The 27,010-nt window shown below is 32.7% G+C and overlaps 1 protein-coding gene across 2 annotated transcripts in view; it reads left to right on the top strand.

Annotated features, from left to right (window-relative positions):
- The window catches only part of LOC118184481 (uncharacterized), a 97,773-nt gene that overhangs the window by 19,787 nt on the left and 50,976 nt on the right, over positions 1-27,010 (top strand). For both annotated transcript variants that reach the window (XM_085806668.1, XM_085806667.1), the window contains exons 2-7: positions 13,402-13,536; positions 14,493-14,634; positions 16,318-16,456; positions 16,634-16,811; positions 18,008-18,174; positions 23,093-23,184. In XM_085806668.1, coding sequence (XP_085662794.1) covers positions 13,414-13,536; positions 14,493-14,634; positions 16,318-16,456; positions 16,634-16,811; positions 18,008-18,174; positions 23,093-23,184 — 841 coding nt within the window. In that variant the 5' untranslated portion in view covers positions 13,402-13,413. The remainder of the gene's footprint in view (positions 1-13,401; positions 13,537-14,492; positions 14,635-16,317; positions 16,457-16,633; positions 16,812-18,007; positions 18,175-23,092; positions 23,185-27,010) is intronic.

The following is a 27,010-nucleotide window of genomic DNA, read 5'->3' as shown; positions in this document are numbered from 1 at the left end:
TTATCTCCAGCTCGCGAGACTGTGTATATCGGAAATTCTAAAGATATGCTTAATTTAACATTATTTTGCGATATTGCTCTTGAACTGAATTTTATGGTTTAAGTGCAAAGAACATGATATTTAATAAATAAAGGTAACACTCTAAACGTTAAAAAAACGCCCCTTTGGACGTAATTTAAAATCTGAAAAATTTCAGATTTTTTTTTCCAATGGCAGATTGTGAACAATTACAAATGTAACCCACTTCATTAATCTTAGTGATGGGCAACTTCGGTACTTTCTTGTACCCGGTACGAGAGTAATGGGTACAGACAAGTACCCGGTACAAAATACCCGTTACTCAAGTAACCGTTACTTTGAAAAGTACCGAAAACCGATTTCAAGTACCGAGTACCCAAGTAACGATTTGGAGTACCAAAGTAACGAAATACTGGAGTAACGGTTTGCTGTACCGAGTACCCTAGTAACGATTTGGAGTATTGAAGTACCCTAGTAACGATTTGGAGTACCGAAATACGCAGCTAACGATTTTGCGCACTGAAGGAACTCTGCCACGTCACCACGTGTTTGATTTTATCCGTACGGAGTAAGATTTTGAATATCAGAAAACATGTCAATTACGGAAATGTCTGAGGAGCAGGAGAGCGCGGCGGGTTGTTTCTGGTGTTGGGTTTGTGTAGATTGTCTTAGGGAGTTAGTGAAATTGTGACAGTTTTTGACAAGGCGGGGGAGGGGGTAACAAGAAGTGTGACATCATATTTTGATTAGAATAAAATGTTTAAAATCAGCAGATTTAATTTTGAGATTATTTTAAAATTACCAAAATTTGAAGGTATTTCCTTAATTGGGGCGAAAGCAACTTTCATGTGATTTTTTTTTTTTTTTTTTTACTTACATTCCTTTCTTTCCCAAAAAAAAAAAAAAAAAAAAAAAAAGGCATTCAGAGTAGGTTTTGAGAATAGGGTAGCGGTAGAAATTGTAATTTTATTGCTATTGTGTATTAATTATATTTTTGCTGTAAACTTTTCTCTTATTTCATACAAAATAAGTGCACGAATCATTATTATTGTTATATGTACAGATATCATTAAAACATATAGTTTAAATTTAAAAATAAAGTCTGAAATATGATCTATTACGTAGTGCTACGTTTTTGAACTGCAAGTATAAGTTTACGTAATATTGCATGACATGTGACAAAGGGGGAGAGGGGGTATGTTGAAGTGTGACACTTTGTGACAAAGAGGGGGAGGGGGATCCAAAACGTTGCAGAAAAGTGTGACATCATTTATGGACAGCCCCAAATGAGCAAAGTTGCGTACTTGAAAAACGTCGGAAGATTTTCTTTGTATGATATTGAAGGAAGGGAGAGTACACTATGTTTTTTCGGCTGTGTTGTGTTGTGTTGTTGGAGGGAAACAAAGGAAAAAATTCGGAAAATAGAAATTTTGATGCAACACTATACTATGAGTAAAAATGTCGCAATAAATTTAAAATAGAAAATTAACTATAACTAGCTGTGTAGCAACCCGATAGGATGCAGTTTCCTAAGTAAATATCAGAAATTTAATGATCAATCTGTTTTAACATGATATTTTTTATTTATACGGATAAATAACATACCACAGAAGTCGTTTAATACCTTCAATTCGGTAGTAAAGGGCATAGGGGTGCGTAGGGTCTAGAAATTAAAATAATCACAAACCTTTATCCCACTTATAGATAAGATAATGACCTTCAGTACCACTGCGAAATAAAATTTATTCAAGCTACCAAATTTTAAAAAAGATAAATCTCTTATTCTCTACTCTCCCCTATATATATTAAAAATTCTGAATAAAAAAGTAAGATAATTTAAACATTAAATATAACATAAATGACCTTGTGTGTTTAATTGTACAATACTGGCATAAAATAAAATTTACACATTTATTCATATACACATGTTGAAGAGCTTTTCCACAAAAAAGTTTATACTGTTCCTTTTTAAATTACATTTAGGTTTATTTTGAGTTAAATTTGTACTTTTGGAGATTTGGCACCGTACAATAAACAACAAAATGATTAGAAATATTTTTAAAAACAAAAAATATGATTTTAAAAAATGCATAAACATATATATTTGATTTAAACATTTTGAATTACCAGAAGCACTAGAAAATGAGGTATGTTTTGAAAAGGTGAGATAATATAATATATTTGGATGTGCTACAGTAATAAGTAAATTTCAGAAAAATGGTTAAAAATATTTTTAAAAACGCACAATATGATTTTAAAAGGCACATTCAATATAACAATTTTGAATTGAAGATTATCAAAAAACACTAGAAAATAAGATAGCAAAGGGTTTAAAACTGTGACAGCGCAATACCTAGATGCAGTAACTGCTGTAAACACAAAAATGCAATAGAATGGTTAAAAAATATTTTTAAAACTCAAATTACAGCCAAAGCGCATTCGACATAAGAATTTTGAGTGAAAGATTGTTGAAAACACTAGGAAATAAGGCAGCATATCTTTAAAACTATGAGAACGTAATATCTGGATGCTGTAACAGCAAAAAGCAACAAAAATATTTGTAAAATCGCATTATATAAATTCAATAAGTACATTCGATATAAAAATTTAAATTAAAAATGATTTAAATACTAGAAAATAAGATAGCATGCTTTCAACTATATGAGAACTTGTAATAATATTTTTTTTAAGAAATTGACGTTTGAATGAAGTAATATTTCATTTAATTAAAACAAATAAAACTTTGATAGGCTGTGCAAAACGTTATAAAAGTATAAAATTTTTAACTTTATGGAAATTTTAGGCATTTAATTCCTTCTATTTTTTTTATAAAGACCACTTAAAATATGTAACGAAAAATTAAACATAAAAAAATTGACTCCCAGAAACAGTTTTGAAAATAATGCAGCGAAAATAAACATAGAAATAAATATTTTAAGCTGAACTTAGGTTGGAATTTTAAGAAGGTCAACAAATGATTAAATATTATAATTGTAATGTAAGAAAATTAGTTGTTTCAACTTTTGTCCACTCAAACGGTTTCGCCGATCATTCAGTATTAATCCAGCTTTAGAGAACACCCTTTCGCATGGCACTGAAGTAGCCACAAGGCCTAATTTTTTCCGTGATAATTCATACAAATTAGGAAATACATTTTTATTCTTTTTTCACCACTCCAGTGGATCAGATTTCCTGGAAAGAATGGGCTCTTGCAGGTATCTTTTCACTTCTGCTGCAGCTTTGTCGATCGCCGCGTCTGCTGCGGGAGCTGATGAAGTTCAAGAGTCTTTAACTTTACTCTCAAACTCGAACCAAACCCATGATTCGTCTATCTCTTCATCATCCCCTTCCACATCCTCAACAAGATTGTGGGTAATTTGTGCAACTACCATAACTCACAGATAATATCACTTTCAATTTTTTTGGCGACATCACATTTGAGCCCCAATTTTTTTATTCGGGGGTCAAGGAAAGCGGCTTAAGCAATGTCTTCTCTTGAATCTATAGTTGTAAATCTATTACCCAATTCATGTTGTAGTACTAGTACACATTTTGTACTTGTTCATTAACACTTTTACTAAGCAGATTTTCACAGATTTTTTGAAGTACGCCGATTAACACAGGCGCCATAGATGTTGACAAGTATTTTTCCGAACTCAACTCGCAAGTCACCTTTTCAAAAGGTTTCAAAACGTCACAAAGAAGTTGGACATTTTGCCATTCTGGCACATCAAGAGCCTCTGGGGGATCGTTTATCAAACCCATTGTAGAACGAATAGCGCCTTTCAGTTCAAGGAAATGTTTTACCATATGAAACGTGCTGTTCCAACGAGTCTTCACATCTAAGATGACTTTTAAGTCTTTTCTTTCCTCGCTAGAGCACAGATATTTTCGTAGATTTTTTGCAGCGATATTACTTCTCCTGTAAAATATCACAACTTCCCTAATTTTCGTTAGAAGATCGTTAACCTCGTTTAGAGAATTTGTGACAGCCAAATTGAGAGAGTGTGCAATGCATCCTAAATGTTTTAACTTTAGCTCGCTGTCGACAGCGTTAATCATATTTGTGGCATTGTCAGTCACTATTAAAGACACTTTTTCCATCGGAAAATATGGTTGGCAAATGTGTATGATATTTTCTGCAATATTTTTGGCTGAATGACGTTCATCAAAAATTGAGCAGTCAATCAGTACCGTTTTCCTTTGCATGTGTTCGTCAATAAAATGGCCTGTCACGGCCGTGTAACTTTCAGCCTTTTGGTTGCTCCAACAGTCTACACTCAAACAGATATTTTGTACAGCACTAAGAACGTTTTTTAAAGTATTCTTTTTTTCTTCATAAGCAGCAGGAAGCAAGGATTTAGAAACCGTTTTCCGTGAAGCTAAGGAATAGGTTGGATTCAAAGCCTTTGAGTATTTTCGGAATCCCTCAAATTCTACGATAGTTATTGGTTGTAAATCCTTATATACTATTTTGATCAGTGCGGGATCGATTACTTTTTTTTTTACGTACATCTATCGTATTTCTCTGGACAAACTGCATTATGCTGGACTGGAATTTTTGTGAAAATACACCAACAATATCACAAGCACTGTTGTCTACCGTAAGTTGTGTAGTCTGCTGGGATGTGCATGGTTGCCCACCATCTGCAGGGCTAGTGACGACAGAACGGGCTGGAGCGGCATCAATATCATCAACATCTTGATTCAGCAAAGCGCGTTTATCGTGCAGATTTACACAAGGATGCTTCCTTTGCAAATGTTTTTTTTAATTTCCTGTTGAACCACCTTTGATGGATAAAAGGTCTTTACAAATGTCACACATAACTTTTCGTCTTCATTAGTATAGGAAAAGTGCTGCCAAACCAAGCTGAATTTCCTTTTCTTACTAGACATTTTGTAATTCGATTTTTTTTTTCTGAGGCGTAAGAAACTGATAGAGACTAAGCAATTCTATAACGTACCGATACTCACCAGTACAAGACAAGAATGAATCTTATGGGAAAAGTGACGAAGTTGGGAGATGGTCATTAGCATCGTCAGATAAGCATAAAAAATTTCTATTAACGACTTCCGCTGTTCACTCCAGCTGCAAATTCTAAAATCAGCACTACGCTGTGAAAAGGGTAAGTGAAATATCGCCTAATGATTCTATTAATCAGGCATGAAAGAGCAAAAAATGCAAAGGAAAAAAAGGGAGGGACTTGTATGTTTACATAAACATGTCCGGATAATTTCCGGTTTTCCATTTGATAGTTTTCCCCCCTCAAATAAGCTCCAGAGGGAGTTAAAAAAAAAAAAAACAGAAGGAAAAAGAAAATTCGGACTGCCAGGTCAAAGTTTACTTCTCTTCCTATCGGAGGAGCGTCGTCACGTACTGGGGAGTAAAGCAGGCGATGACAACCCTGCGTTAGGCACGTGATCTGTGTTTAGTTTTTAGCGAGATGAAAATTTGTTTTTAGAAGGGGGAAGAGATATCAGAAGAATTATCATAAGTGGGTCAGTTATCTTTGTTTTTTCATTAGAAAAGTTTAAAATTGCGTCTGTATTTTATGTTGATTGGCTTAGTGATCCACTAAATACTCTGACATTTTCTGAAGTAGGTACAGCGGGATAAAAAAGGATCATATGATTTACATTGCCCTATTAAGCAAGCGAACGAAAAATATTTTTCATTATTTATGCTAAAAATATGTTGAGGAAAAGGAAGTAATCTAGTTGGTAGTTGATCCCATTCACCAATCCAACAACAGCAACTTACCAAATCAATCACTTCAGATCCACGCAGTTTTTCTCCTACAAACGATGAAAAATTAAAACATGCACAATTCGGATTGCAAATTATCTAGCGCTCCCCTCCCTTTCCCTCCTGGCTATACCGACTCCAATCACAAGCGAGCAATGCCGGCGACAGTGACCCCAACTGCTACTATCCCCCCACACACACACAACGAACGGCCTTTCGAAAAATTTCCACTATTTCACACTCGTCCTTCCGCGCACACAAAGGGAATTAATTATACTACCTCAAACTCTAGTCTCCGTGACGAACGGAACGGAAGTTCCCCCCTTTCACGTTTGCCATTCCATGCCCTATTTCAAGGTCATTCATGGACACAAGGAGCGCATATCACCATTTCGCAAATACAACCAGATACTACTACCAAAACTGATAGTGATACTACTACCAAACTGAAGTGAGCTGAACCCTCATCGATCCTCCAGTAACGAATACCGAGAAGAGACGCGTATTTTCGTTACAAAGTAGCGAATACCGAAAAGCACCCGTTTCGGTACAGAAGTAATGAATACCGAAAAGTACCCGTTTCGGTACAGAAGTAACGAATACCGAAAAGTACCGATTTCGGCACTGAAGGAACGGGTACTTTTATGTACCGATTTTCAGTACTCGTTACAGCTAAGTACCCGTTACAAAATACCCGGTTCGGTAGCACCGACTCATCACTGATTAATCTATACAAGGCCAGGTGTGGCGGTTTCTTTATTATGGAGGCACCTAATAGGTGGGCCACCATCGCCTTTCCCATGAAGGGTCGGACAGTTAAACCATGCCTTCTCCGGAATTCGAGCCCAGGCCCTTCGGTATAGCAGTTAGCTTCCCTGACCACTATACCGAATGGGCGGCATTTTATTTCTATATAAATATCGATAAAACGTGATTTTGTTCGACCTTTCAGTTTTAGTATTTACATTAGTTACAAAACAATGCTGATTGCCTATGCCAAAAGCGAGCCAACAGATGAAAAATATATATATATATATATATATATATATATATATATATATATATATATATATATATATATATATATATATATAAAATCTGAAATGTTTCAGATTTTAAATTACGTCCAAAGGGGCGTTTTTTAACATTTTGTGTGTTACCTTTATTTATTAAATATTATGTTCCTCGCACTTAAACCATAAGATCCAGTGCAACAGCAATATCGCAAAATAGTTTTAAAACGAGCATATCTTTAGAATTTCCGATACAGAGACTCACGCGCTGGAGATAAAAATGTTTTTTCTGCACAACGTTGCCATTGCTCGCTTTGAAATCCTTGAGTTTGTTAATCAAAAATTCGTCAAAGTTTTAAAAAATAGGAAATCGATCATAAAACAAATTTCAAATTTCAAATTTGGTCTTCCACATGCTCATATTCGTTGGAGGATTACGTTATTCAAAATTCGATGACTCTATGTACCGTTATTTTATGACAATGTGAGAAATATACATACATTTACGCAGATTTTCATTATTTAATTTCTTCAAATATAATGCAGGACTCTAACATTTTATGGCAACAGTTTGAAAAGTAAACCGACATTTATCCGTCCGACGCAAAATGCCAAAACGAAACTAATAGTCCTTCGGGATTCAAATCCCTTTGGACTAAAAAAAAAAAAAAAAAAAAAAAAAAAAAAACCTTTTCTCACCGATTTTGCATTGATATTCAGATATGAACACTGAAACAATAAGCATCAAATCAGCCAAAACAACTGTGGATAAGGATATGAAATTTTCTCTTCATGCGATTATCATTACTTTCCAATGATAATCTCATGACAGGAAGACATTTTGATTAAGATAAGAAGGCTGATGTTATCTAACCACGTATAGCTATCAGTCTTAGCAACACTTTTACGTTTAATTGCAACATTGAACTGAACGAATTACACATACATTTAGCTAAATAACTCAGCAAATGAAGTAAGTACCCTGCATTTTATTTAATGATTTTGAATTCCTGTTAATGAAAGGTTTTTTTTTTTCATTTGGCTTAGGTTCTGTGCTGATTTTTATGCATTTGTTGTTATTTGCGATATTTGTCAGTGATGTTGTTACAAAATCTATAAATACCTATTTCATAGTTCCGACTAATAAAAGTATATTTATTTAATATTTGAATTTTTTTTTAATTTATAAAATTTATTTTATGACTTATATTTTTTATAGAAATTCACATTAAACAACGAACTCCTGTATGGCCTGACGTAGGCGAAAGCTTAGTAGAGGCCATTTCTTTTCGATCAGTAAATTCGGTTTTCCGAAACATTTTATGTTAGAAATTTCTCCAAGAAGAGTATAAGAAATAGCAAACTAAAGATCTTTCGCAATTTGTGCTGCAAAAATGACGTATTTCGGAAGAAAAAATAAAACAAAATGCAAAATAAAAAATAAATAAATGAAAAGAATTAACAAAATATTTGATCGCTTTCAGATTTTATATTAAACTCAAAGGGATGCTGTTTTAACATTTTGTGTGTTACTTTCCCTTATTTATTAAACATTATGTTCTTCGCACTTAATCCTCTCAGCGTTGTGGATGGAAAATTCCGTATAGATGGAAGGCTTTCGTATTAAATACTCGTATACGTGGAAATTTCTGCCAGTTTTTAATGTATCCGATTTTGGACTGAATGAATACTGGAACAAAAGGAATCAAGGTACAAAGTAAGAGAGTCGCTTTTTATTTATGATAAAAAATACCATTTATTTATGACATTTTGAGGAGCTCTGAAATTTCAGGGATTTAAACCATGAAATTCAATTCAATAGCAATATCACAAAATATTTAAAAAGAACATGTCTTTAGAATTTCCGATATACAGTCTCGCGTGGTAGAGATAGAAAAAGTTTTCTTTTCCATACAGTTTTGCCACCGCTCGCTTTGAAATCATTTTGTTTGTTAATCAAAAATTCGTTAAAATTTTACAAAATATGAAATAGATAATAAAGCCAACTCCAAATTCCAAATCCTGGCCTCCAGATGCCCATATTCGTTTGGAGGACTACTTTATTCAAAATTTAATGTCTTTAGGTACCGTTGTTTTTTAAAAGTTCGAGAAACACACACATTCATGCAGAATTTTCATTATTTAATTTCTTTGAACATAATGCAGGGCTCTAATATTTGGTGGAAATAATTTGAAAAATAAAATGCCGTTTTAATGTGGACAACGCAAAATGCCAAAAGGAAATTAATAGCCCTTCTGTGCAAATTGCTCATTTGAGGTAAAAATAAATATGTTTAAAATTTCAAAATCCATCCCATATTCTGTTTGGAATAAATTGCATGCAAAACCAAAAAGTGCATATCTCAAGAATACATCAAAAAGTAGGGGGAGAAAACATGGCAAAGTGAAAAATGAAAAATTATGTTTACATTTTTCCGTGCATCATCATCAGGAGGTTGGTGCAACGAAAGAAGTAAAATAACCTGTTTCTGAAATTACAACGACACAAACTAATATTTAAAAATAAAATAGTAAAACAAAAGTTTAGAAATACAATCAAAGCAATCTGTGCCTTTATCAGTCCAACCCCTATAGAACCAAATTAAGTTCAGAAACACGTCATTTTACTTCTTTCATTGCACCAACTCTCTAATGACGATGCAGCAACAATGTAAATATTTTTCAATTTTCGCTTTGGCATGGTATGTTTTGTTTCCTCATTTCTCGAGGTTTGCCACTGTGCCTCTCGCTTTTGGTTTTAACATGTCGTTTATTGCGAATTAAATACAGGGGGAATTTTAAAGGTAATTATTTATTATTTTTTACTTTATTTTGCGTTATTAGCGCCACTTGTTGGTTCTATCAGCGCACAATTTGATTGGGATTTGAAATGTTTTTTTACTTTGCATTTATTCCTTTATATATGTGTGTCTCTACGTGTGTGATGATGATTTATTTTGTTGTAGGTAACTTGATATTAGATGACAGCTAGATTAGGGAAGGCACCAACTCATTTTTTGTTTCTTATTTGAAAACCTGCTGTGTAGGCTACTGGAATTTGCTGTGTAATGGATGACTGGATGCAATTTTGGAAGAAACATGACCAGCTTAGTATTTAAACATAATTTATTTTCGGATGATGAATTTCTTATCACATATTTTCTTAACTGATCGACTAATAGGAGCGAAAAACTCGCCCACAATTTTAAATAAGCCATCACATCTTACATAAAGGAGAATAACTAGCACAGGTGGGCGGAGTTGCATCATGGTTGCATCAGGAAGGTGGGGTGGTGAAAGAGGATACATAGTTAGTTGCAGTACTGTTTATAAGATTGAAAATTCTTTGTTTTAACTCTGCGCAGCGACTGCAAAAAATATTTCGCACTGTGGTTACTGCAGGGAAAGCGTGATGTAACATGGTTCAATTATGGAGCCTTGAAGTGGGGATGTATGCATTTAAATTTAATAATTTAGAAGACCGTTCCAATTCACTTTAATTTAGTAATAAATTTTTCTTCATAGTTTTATATTTTACACACACACACACACATATATACAGGTTTCGATGTTTCAGATTGTTACCCTTTGAGACGTCGTTCTGGACCATAAGAATATGAATAAGCTATAATATATTTTAAATTTTAATATTACTGGTACATCCACTTAAATAATAAAGAAATATTAAAAAAATATCTTTAATATTGATTCGTATTTAAAAAAAAATATAATAGGTTTCCTTATACAACTTCAGAATCTTGCTAAGATGGTTTAATCTACCTCTACTAAATCACTAATTTCATATTACGACTAAATCACTTCTACTAAATCACTAATTTAAGTTTTTGATACAAAGAGAGAGAGAGAGAGAGATCTTTTATATGTATTAGTTTACCATACTTTCTGTAAGGAGTGCATGTATAAGCTTTCTGCACTTTCTGATGTTTGGTAATAAATTTGGCCATATTTTAGTCTTTCAAAAATATAATATCTTATTTGCAAGTTATAATACCAGTTATATACGAAATAAAAAAGGCCAGAACTTTTGGTAGTATACAAATGCTTTCACTGAATAAATTTGTTGCAAATTAGAGGTTATAATTGTAATAAACATTTTAAATAATTTTACTTTGTATTAATTACTAATTTTACAAATTTAATTTATTTAAAAATTTGATCTGAGATAATATATACTATATAATTGTTAAGCGAAGTAAGTAAATATTCAAGGAAATTAACTGCAATAATATTTCAACTGGATTCTTACTTAGACATTTTGCTTGTACAACCATGAGAAATATAGCAACCACAATGTAAGGAAATATTATTCTTATGAAATGACTCAGCAGCGGAAAGATAGCTTTCCCTCAGAGTGGAGTTAGGGTTGCCACATTTGGAGCGAAATTGCCCATTTGGAGCGAAATTGCCAAATTTGGCGCTGATTGTTTCCGCATGTTTGTTGTAGTTTTTCGAAGAATGTAACGTGTCTTTGGAACTGTCCTGTGTAATACTGGCGAATAAATTGTGTTTTGATTCTTCATCAAGTGTTCTCATCAATTACTCCAATCCTTGAATCGATGGAAAGCAACAATATTATTCAGAAGTGAAAAAAGACTTTTGAAAATTTTAGTACTTTTATCATTTTTAATCATCACAATGTAGAAAGTGTGTGCGTTAGACATAATTTTAAAAATCATATCGAATCTTTCAAGATATCGGTTTTTACAGCATTAACTTCGTTGACTGTGCTTGGATCAGCTGAAAAGGATGAGTGTTGGGGACTGCATATGAGTAATATGATTTGTTCTTTTCGCGTATACTATGCTTCTTCTATGAGAGTGAGTTCGTTATGTTCATTGTTTTAACTAAATGCATAAAACTCAGTGTGTTTTAATAAAATGCATAAAACTCGGTGTGTGCTAATAAAATGCATAAAACTCTGTGGTGAGCTATTAAAAATTAAGTGAAGGACTCGTACTTAATACAAATTTCTAATTTAATGCTTTGTTTTTGCAAAAGTAGGAAATACAAATAATTGTGACTGAACAAAAAAGATAAAATTAATTCTTTTCTAAATAATAAAATATCACAGTATGGGCCACACTTTAAACCAGAGGCTCTCATACATTGTTTCTTTTACTTCAGTTATTCATTTAGAAGGTTTTTAATAACAAGCTATGGTTGTTCAAAAACTTTTTTTTTATTTAAGGTTTAGGATTAAATTCCTTTACAGATTTATTTGTAGTCTCCCATTTAAATAGAATATCATTAAACCTGTAATATATTGAATACCCTTAGAATACTTTTTTGCTGTGGAAATACAATTCATCGAGGTCAAAGCTCTTTCAGCTTCAGGGGTATTAATAAAGCGATAATAGCTTTTCAGCTTCAGTGTTCTTTCACACTGTTAGGAATTTCGTTATGCAGTTTTCTTGTTAAATTCATCTCCAAGAAGTCTCACAAATAATTTATTTTCGCTTCATTCATTAAATTTAATGTTTGTCAAAGTGTGATTATGATATGCAAGACATTTTTTCCCTTGCAATAATTAGCAAGCAAACAAAAGAACAAGTGGCTTGCGAATTACAGACAAATTTAAGGAAAGGCTCTCGCGAGACATTTTAAATCTACTACAACTCACCATCGATAAAACTTGAGTATCAGACCCTCCACCTAAAAAACAAACGCTCTAAACAACGCTTAAAATTTGAAGAAAGGAAATCAAAGATTTTTCAGCAAATTCCTGCTTCGAAAAAAATGATAGCAAAGGGAAAATATTAAATTTACTAATGGTAGTAGAAATGAATGTCATTAGTTTGCCAGAAGGAGAGATTTTATGCTGTCTCGGAGTTTATCCATATCTGAAATGATCGCGATAGGCGATGATAAAGTGAATAATTGTATTATAAAGTCTTTTAATTCAAACATAATTTGAGTGCAGGTTGATTCATTTATATGCATAGTTTAGAGTTTTCTGATTATAAGTAATGTCTGTTGCATGTAACTAAACAAAAAGTGCAGATTAATTAGGCACAAAAATCGCATTATGTTTTAACGTTTCGAGTAATTTTTATAGTTCTTTTTTTCAATTAAGTGTTGTGACGTATCTCATTTCTTTGACAATAACATTAGAAGAAGCCCACGAAAATCATTGTGGCAAGGAGAGCAAGATTGCGCCTGTCGTTGGCAAGAGCCTTGAGCACAATAAAGGTTTACAGTACGACTTCGCACATTTCCGACTCCAGTTTTGATGGACAGCAACCCGGGGGATGGGTCCGACGGTCTTCTACCCCTTTTCACCTACCACTAACCTCTTAAGAAGACTTTCGGCTCGCCATCTATTTAGAGTGATCACGTGCCGCAAAGGCACTATACATTTACAAACATCCCTGCCTTCTCCGGGATTCGAACCCGGGTCTTTCGGTACCGCAATGAGCTCTCCTAACCACTATACTCTCTGGAGGCTTTGAGGATTCCCTTAATTAAGTTAGGATAATTAGAGGGAAAACGTTTAAAGGAAGAGCATCAAAAATGTGCTTAATTTAAAAATCCTTACAAGGAAGAAATATGCTTACCACTTCAGATTTTTTTTCTTCACTGCCGTTTATTTTCTCTGTCTTGCAGCAAACAGAAGTGATGGCTGAGGAAATTTACGACTTGTGCATTGTTGGTGCTGGTTTGTTTGGATCCGCCGCCGCTAGACATGCTTCAGCGAATGCAGCTTTGAAAGTTTGTTTGATAGGACCTGACGAACCAAAGGTAATACCAATCACTTACAATGAACAATTTATATTAAAGATGAAAATATAAATTTATATTAAAGATATAACTTGGCTTTGAATTAATTATTAGTATATTTATTCTCTCTGTTTACTGCTATACAAAATTAATTACATAACACTTTAGAGGGCTTTATATATGTCTAATAACTTACCTCTTTTTTAGCTTACGTCTATTTCCATTTACGTTTACTTTTTCATGAAAAACACAAGACTATGTAAATCCTTAAATATAAATGCGAATAATATAGAAGAACGACAAAAAGTTTGATATTATTGCTTTAATCGTCTCAAGAATGTGAAAAAAATAAGTGAAAAAGTTATCAAGCAATTAGAATTAAAAAATGCAATATCTAACTAATTTACAGAAATTAGCTTCTTAAAAGTACAAAATTAAAAAGAAAAATGCTTGCAAGTCTCGTCAGTTTGGTTTGGTTTAGTTTTATTACTTATGGAAAAGCATAATAGGGTTATTTGCCTAAGGGGAGAGTTGACTTCATGGAGGACTTTCTAAGGCAAACTGGCTCGTATACATGTTACACATGGGGAAAACCAGGAAAACGCCCATACAGGCGGCACATTCGCCTGGAATCGAATCCAGGTTGGAACACCAGGGGTCAGCGATTTTACCCCTCAGCCTCTGGTGAGCCTGGCGGTTTCGTCAGAACGAGCGCTTGAAGCCAGATTAAAAATATTATTCATTTATACAAATTAATTTTTCCAAATTGGTTTTTGCTTATATAGTATTCCTTCAAATACAGTACTCCAGTTACATTTGAAGTAAATATGTACATTTTAAGCAATAGCATTCGGACGAAACAAAAACTGTAGCAATATTTCTTACAAAGATTTATTAATTCCATAAACTATTGTTTCATTATAACATGTTATATTGTTGCAATTTAACCATCTACGAGGAGAATATTTTACACACAGGCAGAAGAAAGACAGCAGCGTGACATCTTTTCATCGTATTATGACGAAGGAAGAATAACACGAATTCTTGATGACGATCCCGCTTGTCAAATGTTGTCAAAGCATTCTATCAGAAGATATCAAGAGTTAGAAGAATTATCTGGTAATGTAAAATAATTTTACTTAATATGCACATCATTTGAATTTGAGCCAACACGGAAATAATCTCTAGTTTTATTCAAATAAAACTCAGAGATAAGAAGGTGGTGTCAAAAAGTTTCCAGACTAGCTCCGTTTACCCGTTGTACCTAAAGTTTCATCAGCGGTAGTGATCCTCGAAGTGAAGAACGGGTCGTCCACGCCACGCTGAAGACGTTCTTAGGAAGTTTCGACGCGGTGTTCTTTCTGCTTCTGGATCAGCAGTTCGTGAACGAACGTAGCTGCAACACGGCGCATGTTCAAATTACACGTCAGGATTGCCTGTACTGTTCTGTATGACACACCGACAATGGCAGCAGTGTCACGGATTGTTCTCCTACGATCCTCATCAACAAATTGTCAAAATGGTTTCGACAGTTTCAGATGTTGTGCGCGGTGAAAGTCGTTCTGAACTTTCGTCATCTTCTAGTGATTTCTTTCGAGTTTGAAGCGCGCGTGCCACTCAAAACACCTTGAACGACTCATTGTAACATTGCCGTGCACTTGCTGAATCTTGTTTGTGGTGGATTTGCCCAGTTTTACACAGAATTTCAAGTTCGCTCATTGTTCTAACTTGCTGTCCATAATGAAATCTCAGACGTAGTAACGCACCTGGTTAGAACAGCATCAGCTGCAGAACTCCCGATGCATAAGTGATAAGTGGCGGAGGACGCGAGCACCACCCCTTGCCGTGTTAACAGAAGTAGTCTCGAAACATTTTGATATAACCTTGTATTTTTTAATCCGATATCTCTAACAGATCCAGAAAGACTGAATAATTTTAAAAGGTACAGGAAGAATTCAATAGCGTCGTCTCAAAGCATTAACCTTTTAAAATAAGAGATGTTTTGTTTAAAAAGGAAACTATTTACTTTTAATTCCAAAAATATATTTCTGAAGCGTTTAAAGTAAAATTTTGAAATTAAAAAAGAATAAGATAGAGGAAAATCTCACATTATGTCAAATTAATGAAAAATAGCTGAAATACTGAAAAGAAGAGATGAAAAATTATAGGAATGATGAATGTGTGTTTCACACTGAATGATGAATGTGGTTTTAAAATTAATTTGAAATATTTTCAAAAGGCATACCAGTGCAAACGTGCATTTGCAAATGAATATTATTATGACGGTTTAAATTATTGGAAAAAATTAAAGCATACTTTTATAAGGAATTATATATATTTCCTTGATTCGAAATGCGAAATTATTCAAGAATATTTTTTGACTTACAAAATGCAGTTTTTAAGAAACATATCAAATTTACTAGTATAGAGAAAAGACTTAAATTTCATAAGTCAATAGTTTGCTTTACGATTTTCATATTATGAAGCTAATTTAATTAAAAAGAACTGAGCTGCATATTCAGTAATCCTCTTGTACTATTTTCGGTACTAATTATTAAGTAAAGTACTAATTATTAAGATAGTTAATCCAAGTAGGGTCTTTAGCCATAATCTAAACTTCAGATCACTTTTGAAAATTCTAGAGAACACACATAAGCTTTTAAATACTAGAGATTAAATGATGATCAGATAAATCACAGCGATAACAGCAAATATGCACCTCTAGTTACATAATGACTTTCAAGTGTGAATTTAACTTGCAGAATAACTGATTTATATATTTCCATTTTCGCTTTCAAACAGGTATACATTTCTATTACCCCGTTGGATTTCTGTACATTGGTCCAAGAAAGAGTTCAATCATGAACAAAATGGTGCAGGTGGCAGCCACATGTGATGTGCCTATTGTTGACCTTCACCGTGAAGAAATATTTCAAATGAGGTAAATCATGAATACATCTCTTTGTAGTGCATCAGAATATTCATATAAGTAAAATTTGAACGTAATAGTTAATAATTATTGGGGACTAATTGGCAAACGTTCTGTCACTGAATAATTGTATAGCGCTTTCAAATGAAAGAGTACAAGATATGTAACTTTTGCTGTCATTTTTATTAGATATCCGTTTCTGAAACTCCAGAAGAATGAGTACGCACTGCTGGACGACAGTGGGGCTGGACATATCAGCCCTAGAAAAATGGTGGCTGCTCAGAAGAAAGTGGCAAAGCTGCAAGGTTGTCGTATAATTCATGAGGTAGTTGAAGAAGTGGGAGAATTGAAGAATGGTGTGCATCAGGTATGTGAGACTGAATAACTGAATTAATTCTAATAATACAGCATTGTTGGTGCAGTGAATATGTGTTTTTAACAATCATATCACCAGCTAATACGGAAACTAATGTCATGGTTAGTCCAGCCAGTTCAGCATTAAACACCAATATGGAACGAGAGAAGAATAAGTATTGAGTTATGGTGGACACAAAATATTTCTGTTACCTCTTCCCGCAGTCTATTGATTTAGATTTCAACTTCTCTTGTTTGCATTTAGATTTTAATTATCTTCTTCAACTGGTATATATCAATCTTAAGTACTATTTTCAAATCATCTAGTCTAATAACTTGAAATAACATGAAATTTGCTGTACTCTAACTTTCTCAACACAATGTAGTTAAAAATGGCGACAACATCAGGCGGGAAAGTGGCTAGTGACTGACAGCTGTAACGAAGGGTCCAGGTTAGAGTCCCGGAGAATGCATGGATTTAATTTGTCTGACCCTTCATAGGAGGCTGCCTCTATAATAAGGAGATCACCGCGCCCCAGTAAGGGCCAACGCCCATAAATGACTTGAGTCTGCCAATGAGGAGGCGGAGGAGAGTTTAGCATCATTCAACTTTTTACAATCAAAAGTGTGTTCATTGGAGAAGTAGCATTGATTGGTTTTACGCATAGGAATTTTAGGAATCAGTTTGAGCAGAATTTTATTATCTTGATAATTGAATTAGGACATACTGTGCGCGAAGACGTTGATTTCAAATCTAAAATTTTAATGTTAGGTACACTGCTAATTAGGCAATGTAATTCATAATATAACTAATAAAATGCAAATAAAAATATTATATCATTCCTTTTAATTAGTTAAATTTCTAACATCAAAAAGCAAATCTATATCATTAAAGTAAATAATCTGAAACTCGAGTAGGAGACCTTACATATTATCTTAAGCGTTTCTGAATTACTTTATTCCAATTATACTGTTTCCAGGCCTTCCTACTGTACATTTGTACTGCTGTTACTTTTTTATAAATATACGTTGCATCCGATATGGCTTTTTGCATCCGATATGGCTTTATTTCTTAATATAAACTTTTTTATTTCTTTCACAATTCTAGAAATGGTCCCGGAATTTTTAATCTGGAAAACAATTAATGCATATTTTTTCAGCTTTCACATTGCCATAAAATATTCGTGAATAATTCTGTTCGTTTACCAGATTCTAACTGAAAACGGAAATCGTGTGCAAGCGAAAAGGGTATTATTCTGTACTGGAGCATTCACCAATTTCAAGAAATTTGCAGCATTAGAACAACTGAATATCAGAGTAAATAAAGAAACAGTAGCATTCCTTAAAATCTCTACGCTAGAAGCAAAACGAATAAGGTAATGTATAGTTTATTAATTAGAATTTGAACATTTAAAGTAGATCATTTTAATTAGCTGAATTAATAATAGATTAGCAGCTAAGAAATCTAATTACTCTTGTATGCTTTAACGTTTTCTTCTTATGAAAGCAACTCCATTAAGTAATACATATTATTACTTAGAATGTAAATATTTGAAGCAGTAAAACATTTAAATTAATTGTACTGCAGTTTAAGAGATTAAACAACACATTTATCCTTACCATGGGAACTACATGGGAACTGTATGTTTAAGTTCACTTTCATCACATTAAATTAGTAACAAGGTGACCATAAAACAGGAAAATCTAACTCATTGGCAGTACTTGTCTAAAAGGACAGTCTAACTCATTGGCAGTACTCTGTAAAAGTATCTTGGAATTCTGTAATTGTTTTCATTAATTAGAATTTCTAGTCCAAGATTTTATTTTAGTTAGATATTCAAAATTTAAGAAACGGAAAAAAATCCATGCAAAACGTTTGCATCAGATTTAAATCGAAAGAACAGAATTTTATAAATCTATCAAAACGATACCCAGAAAAGGTAAATGTTTCATTTAAAATTCTATTTTACATAAACTATGATTAATTAAACAGTCTTAATATCTGATTAAAATTCTGATTAATTCACGGATAATTGGAAACTATTGTTTATAGCGACGGTGGCAGTAAAAAATAAATTTAACTGAACTTTGAAATTATCTCCATAGTATGCCCCGTTTAAAATAAAGTTTAATCAAAATAATAACCATAAAACCTTACGCAAAATTTCAATTTTCATGCTGGAAAAATATTCGATTTTTCTTTTTAAAGCCATGCTGATATTCTTCAGACAATTCTGCGAAGGTTGAAGATTTTATCAACCGGAACTTAGTTTCATCTACCTTATAGTCTGTAACCATGTTTACACATTCGAGTACCCCTCAAAAATAGTCGCGTTTCCTGTAATGGCCGCGTTAACCTTTAAACTTCATTATCCTTTTCGCACTCTTTCTCTAATGGCTGTTGTTGTGTTATTGCATTAAAAACGTTTTGTCAGATAAATCTTATGATTTTCAACAGTTTTATTTTTCTTCATAAATATTTCTATATTTTCTTGACTTACATCAAAGAGCTCACATTTTCAAACGTTCAAACAAAGGAAATGATTTCTATAAAGACCTACAATGATATTTTTTCATCGTCATAAAATTAAAATATTACGGATTCATATTTTCAGATATGATTTAGTGTTAAATTCTTTACTTCATTCTGTTCCTTACCAACGATATTCGCTGCATCAAAAACTATAAGTTGTTTCTCATAAGTCTTCAAGCGCCAGCCTGAGAACATGTGGAGCATGATGAACGAATAATCCGCAAAACTGATAGTATGGAGTTCAGTATTCTGTTCTGGTTTATGTTTAACATATTTACAGCAAAACTGATGCACCACTCACATAAAAATATGCATTACTCAAGACATACTGCACAAAATAAAAATGAATAAAAAAATCTATGACACAGACCAGCAAGCAGTTCACGCAAACAATACAACACGCAGTAAGTTCGCATGAAAATATGTTACTGCGATGGTTCACAATTAATATGGTTCACATATTAATAAAGACATGCATCTAAAATTCTGCAGTGCTGCTAAATGTATATGATCTAACGTTCTTTGCTATCATACAGTGTTAATAGATCTCAATATCAAACCTGGCAACTTCTTACATAGACGCGAAGGGGAACTCAACAGGAAAAGGGTGTAAAAGCCCTTTTATTACTACAACTCTTTCATAGAGAAGCACGAACTTGCGCGCGTATAACAGCACCGACTACTTTCGGTGGGAACTAAAGGTAATTTAACAATAGATACAAAAAGTAAAGATGTAGTGCTAGACTACACAATTTAATTTAATTTAACAGGCTGATTCAGAAACCAACATCGGCGATATACTAACTAGACGGTCAGGATGCTTAGCCCCTACTAAGATTAACAGCTGGAGGACAAAATAGCAAACGTGCATTTCAATAGTGAAATCATGCTTTGTCTAAACTTTTCGTTTCAATCGTCTAAATACTCTCGTTCACCTTCTTAATTTGTATCCTGGCGGGGAAATAAATGAATTCAGAAAAGACACTATAAATTAATTTACTGATCAGTAAAACTAAGAAGGACTCTACAAATGTACTAAAAATTTATAATAATATTATTAAACTTATAATAATTGCACTAATAAAATTTCCAATGAAATGCCATATGACAATGTTATTCTTAAGAAACTTATGACCTCTTAGGCTCTTATGACCTTCAAAATATGTGCATGTATTTGTATATAGCTGTGTTAACCATATACGTTTTTGCTTGTTAACTCTGCTAATGAAAGTCTTATTATGCATTCTCAAATGCATATACGTAGATGTTTACGTCCTCGCAACAGTTTGGTAGAATAAGGTTTAAATTCTGAACAATATAGCGCAGGCGTCGTACACATTGAACTGTGCCTGTGATTACGCTTTCCAGTATCTTGATCAGTCCAGTAAGACTATAACTTGTACCGCTAAAGGCAAAACCCAGGTAAATTATTTATTTACTCCTGTCTTGTTTTATGAATGGCTTATAAATACTTGATAGTTAAGTTTTTAATACGTACTTTTTTATTTCATAAGTGTTGCATCTTTTTGTTGTTTGCTGCAATTTACTATTTTTGCTTTTTTTTTTTAAGGTTTATTAATTTTTTATCCATGTTATAACATTAGAATTAGTTATATGGTAAAATGTTTTATTATTTTATTTATTTGTGCGCAGTTTCGGTCATAACAGTTTATCAAAAACTATATAAAAATGATTCTTACATATTTAATCAATTTAAATCACATTATTAACTTTTCGTTTTTCCCCAGCATAACAGAACGTTTACCACAATTTACATTTTGGATAGTACAATTAATTCTTATTGAATTTTTAGGATTTTTTACGCTGATGTTTCGTATAGTTCTCTGACCATAAATATTTGAAATGAACTATAAATTAATTCTAATAATTACTGGTAAAGAATTGAAATGTATACCTCAAGGGACCAGATTTCAGTTCTTGACGAAAGTATTTCTTCCATTTTCACTCATTGTATTGCATCATTAAACTGAGAATAACGCTTAGAGATAATAATTTTTAACTCTTAATATGTAATAAATATCTGATTTAATGTACATTTAACATAGCGGTATAGAAAATACAATAAATATAGCCTAATAAAAATCGCTATAAACATCGACTAATAAAAACCGTTATAACCATAGCCTAATGAAAACCGTTATAAACATCGCCGTAACGATGCATTTGAGTTCGAAACATTCAGAACAATATGTTCTGAAAATATTTTTACTACATATAGATCACATTTGAATTTTATTTCAGGCTGAAGAACTAATATAGTACATATATCGAATTGGAGCTGAAGCAGAAAGTAAAATCTATTGTCATACATTCAAGAAGAAACTGTTAAGGCTCAGCTGTCATTTTGAATGATGATAATACTACCTTGAATATTAAAAGATCTAGTTATCTTTGTTATTCAAGGTAGTATTGTCATCATACGAAATGAAAGCTGAGGCTTTACAGCTTCATCTTGCCTAGCTGAATTTTGAGAATTTGCCTTGATTTAGTTAGCCCTTCTTGGCATTATGTATCCAAATCCAGTATCTGCAGCATGACTGCAATGTTCCTTAGAAGTGTGCTAAATAAATTATGTCTTTTACATCTGCAATTCGGCCTGAGATCTTCTACAAATCGAACAATTAGTCTGAATTAAAGATCCTTTTGTGGCAAAACAAAAGGCCTCAATTTGAAAAATCCAAAACTCTTAGAATAAAAGGCTAAGGAAAACTAAATTCGCAAAACTGACAATGTCGGGATTCTTCTCGATATGGCAGAGACTGAGCTCCGACATCTTGTAGATTCAATTTAGACAGAAAATGAGACATTTACTGTAATATTTTTAGCTGTTTGAGAATGGACATTAGTTAAATAAACCTCAGTTCTTCAATTATAGGAACTAGTCCCTATATAATGATACGCTCAAACCTGTCCTATCCTGAACACACAAACATTTTTAGCCGAAAGCAAATTATCATAATACATCCCTACTTGTGAGATTTGAAGTCCTGAGATTAAGATCTCCATTTTAGTAGCCCAAGTTTGCCGTTTTGACGCGTTTAGGAATTTTCAGATTGAACCCTTCAATTCTAGGTAGGTATTAATTGAAAAGGGGAAAGAAAAACATCCAGGAAAGATTCTAATTATGACGTAAGCTCTAGTATCGGAACATATATATGAACAGCAGGACCACTTGGAAGGGTATGGAGGGCAGATTTAGACTCTAAGAACTATGGACTTTAAGAACTTTATATTCAATTCAATTGCATTTTATTTTTATTCATTATTCCTCTTTTATGTAAACATATTTCAAAAAATATACTTTTAAATTATATATATGAATATGTAATATGAATAATGTTAATTAATTTAGTTATTAATATTTACAATAAAAATAAATCTAGGTAATGATGAATGTGGAACAATACCTGTTAACTTGGTAAAGACCAAGTGTTCCCATTCATCATCAAATGAACTGAACTGTACTCAGATACTTTCTATCATATTTATATGGTTTATCTGTAGGAGGTTTTAAAGAGGGTTATTTTTGCTTAGATATTTCACACTGAAACATACGAAACATATAGTTAACATCATTATACATCTTTTAAGTTGCTAATTTACAAATTCGACTGTTAAATTCCAAACAGAGTTTTGACTGTTATGCAATAATGCGCGGTTGCAAATTTTAGTAATGCATGTTATTAGAATAGCAACAGACTACACGCATTAGGTTCTTGAATATTATTGTTATTTTTCAGCTCCATGCCTAGTATTGTCTGCCTCAGAGATAAAGAAAAGGATAGAGAAGCTTTAGGAGCGTATATTTTGCCTCCTGTCCAATATCCAGACGGTAATAATTTTAAAATATTATCTCGTTCAGAAATTTGCTTTTACTGTAAGTTAAAATATTTTTCATTTTCTCATTTCCAGCATAAGAACTGAGAAAACAAATCATATATTATGGGAAGTTTCTAGTTTGTAGATTACTTAAGCTATGGCAGATTAGATATATCGAAATAAGTATAATAAAATCGCGGCTATCCAAAAAGCTCGCCAAATACCGGATTTCAGATACGCGAAAATTTCGGGTAACTGAGCATATAAAAATGCAATTTATGGTAGAAAAGCCAAGCGAATAAAAGAAAAAATCTTCTTGTCTAAACTTATGAAAAGAACCTTATTTTTATTATCAACTTGATATAAAACACCTACATTTAAATTATGTAAGATTTCGAAAGAAAAAAGTGCATTTCAGCCATATTCGTAAACTCCGAAATGAAATATCATATTGGATTACGAAACTCCGCCAATCGTGAAAGTTGATGAAGATCTCACCAGATTTATGCCAGTCATTCCGGCAGAAGTTCAATGGAATAAATCACTGTTTATTAAGTTAATCAACATATACAAGTTACAGACATGGCATATAAAAACTTGAATCGCTAGTCATAATTTCTCACTTTGCAAAGTCAGTATGGTGTACGTCGAAAACTTCGCAGACGGAAACGTTGCGGAGAAAACAACGCAAGGCGAAAATATCGTGGGAGAAAATAAAGCAAAGAGAAAACATCGCAGTTCTAAAACATCGTGGTACAAAATATTGTCGTCGAAAATAAAGCGCTTCAAAAACTTCGCAGTTTAAAAACATCGCCGTCGAAGATATCGTGGTAAAAAATAAAGTACCTACAAATCATCGCATGACGATAACATCGCAGACATACCTTTTTCAGGCTTTAATAATTGTGAAAGAATACTCGCATAATGATTTGCGAACGCAAGATGGAAAGAAGGATAATTTTTACTTTCATATTTTTATTAACTAATAAATATTTACTGAAAATGTAAAATGGAAACTTAAGCATAGAAAATTAATGCAACTTATAGTACTTAATAGAATTTTAAACTGACATAGTTAACTAACAAAGGTCATTAATAAATTATCTTTTCTAAAGTTTTACTGGTAATTTTTCTTGAAAAGTATAATTTAAAAAAAGATTAGAAAAAAAGGAAGATAAGTAACTGCATGCCTTTATCTATGAAAAAAAAACTGCTAAGTTAATCATGAAATTATTTTCGCCACTTTTGCTATTTTTTTTTTTTTTTTTGTTTAAATTTCTTCTTTAGTTTTTACAGATTTATTAGTTAATAAAAAATATGAAAGTAAAAATTATCCTTCTTTTCATCTTGCGCGCTTGAATCATTATGCGAATATCCATTTACAATTATTAAAGCCTGAAAAACGCATGTCTGCGATGTTATTGTCATGCAATGATTTGTAGGTACATTATTTTTTGCCTCGAACTTTTCGACAACGATGTTTTTTATCTGCGAAGTTTTTGAACCGCTGTATTTTCGACGACGATATTCTGTACCACGATGTTTTAGAACTGCGATATTTTCCTTTTGCTTTATTTTTTCGCTTTGCGTTGTTTTCTCCGCGACGTTTTCGGATGTAACGTCAGTATCTATCTATTTTCACATAAGTCGCTAAAATTGGAAAATATTTCGGCTACATTAACTTTCCGGTTAGTTAAATGCAGAATAATTGGGTTTTTACTGTACTATATATACTCTCATAAAATAACTGGCAAACAAATCAAATTATTATCTTTCATAAGAAAATAGCGCCGTAAAAATTTGCAATTTTTAAAATGCGTTAAACATTTTAGACTTTCCATAGCATATTCGTTTAATAAAATGTGCTTCATTTCTGTTTCGTTTCCATATATATCATACCACAATATATTAGATTTTTCGCATACACATGCACGCATTATTTAACAATTATTACTGTTTTAGTAAAATAATTCAGTTACTAATTATAAAATATAGAAAAGTAATCAATTAAGGATTTACAGGAAAGGAGAGCGCATAGTCATTTTCTTATCGATTTTGCTCAAATTCTGTATCTTGAGGTACAGAATCTTGAGGTAAATAAATGTGTGCAAAGAAGCGCCCTCTTCTCAAAGATAAAAAAATTTAAAAAAATGCCTATAATAAAATTCGAAGCAAAATTTATGCTATTCATATTCTTTTCTAAGTAGCGAATACCATTAGCCTTGTAACATTGATATCTCTTAACACGAAGTCCTCAATTTGAATCCCTCCGATTGCTTTCACAGTATTTTTTTAATGTTATTATGTTTTGAAAGCGATTTAAAGTATGAAATTCTTTAGACATTAACTTTAGAAAAATTACTAAATATTATTACTAAAAATATTTATTAAGACAAAAATTTCAATTTTTTGTTCCACTTTTTTACATAATGTCGAATACATAACGGAACATAGGAATAATGATGCTTTATCACAGTTTTCCCTGGAAATCAAAAATAAATAAATAAATAAATAAATAAATAAATAATAAAAAAATAAGGAACTACTCTTATATGCGCCCTCAGGTCGGGAAACTCCACGCTGCCATATTATTATCTAAATTTTTTGTCTACATTTCGAACTTTAAGCCTATAATGTCTCCAAAAACGCGGTTTTTGCACATGCAAAAACCATGTTTTGAACACACAATTTAAGCTAAAAATCCAAAACAAAAGCAAAAACTTTAGATAACAAAAACGTAAAATTTCTAACCAAAAATATTTGGCAAGAATCCATGTACACAGCGTCCTGTTTAAACTTTAAAAATAATCTACGAATTGCACAATCTAGGCATTGCGCACAAATCAACAAAATAAACTAAAATAACTAAAATTACAAATAATTCAAAAAACAGCAATACCAGCAGAAATTCAAGTAAAAAACAATGAACATAACATTCTACAAAACAAAAACAGTAAAATAAATTTCACTTACCATAATACATTCGTTAATAAAATTTCGCCAGTCACACAACGTCTGTAGACAAAAGCGCCACGATTTTGCTATATTACATGTCTTTCTGCGATTCAAAATTTCGAAAGTAACGATAAAAACTTCCTCCAAAGTTAACTTACTACACGAAAACCACGATCCAAATCTTAAACGCCGGTGACAGCCACATACTTTACCAACAAGCATTTGACTGCAAATCCACACAAGAACTATCAGAAATGCCCTTCTTCGTCCGAGTTCTCATAGCAGCTCCGCATTTCGGACTAAGTTTTAAAAGTCACACAGAAATTCCCAAAATGCACTTCGATCCTCATAAACACACCCGTGAACAAAAGACTTGTTAACAACTCCAACATCGTACCTTTTGATACTAAATTTACTTTCCACACAATCTAAAATTCGCGACTGAAATCTTGCCACTACGTCTATCATTGCAACATAGGCCATTTCAAAACACGCACGACATGAACCAATGAGCAATTAAACCACTCCAGCAAAAGAGTTTTCAACGTCAAAAGGGTTGCCATACAACACGCAGTCGCGGCAAAAACCAGCGCAGAACACATATCGCCACATTTGGTGAACTCAGGGCACAAATAAGAGTAGAGCCAAAAAGAATTCTTGAATGAAAATGTGCATTTCTATTGGAACAAAAAATGGACTGTACATTTCCCATGAATTTCCATTGTAGTTTCATGATATTTCTCACACCTGTCTTCCCAACAATTAGGGAACTCTTGTTTCTTTATCTACATTTTCATGTTTCAAAAGCAGTATAATATTATAAGGTATTTCTCCCGCCTCCCTAGCGTGCCTTCGTGGTGTAGTGGTCAGCACACTGAGCTGGT

Source organism: Stegodyphus dumicola, chromosome 12, assembly GCF_044657685.1.
Source record: "Stegodyphus dumicola isolate Sdum_Otavi_A_Nest chromosome 12, ASM4465768v1".
Taxonomy (NCBI): domain Eukaryota; kingdom Metazoa; phylum Arthropoda; class Arachnida; order Araneae; family Eresidae; genus Stegodyphus; species Stegodyphus dumicola.
Note: the sequence above shows the minus strand (reverse complement) of the source record. Positions and strands in the feature narration are given on the sequence as shown.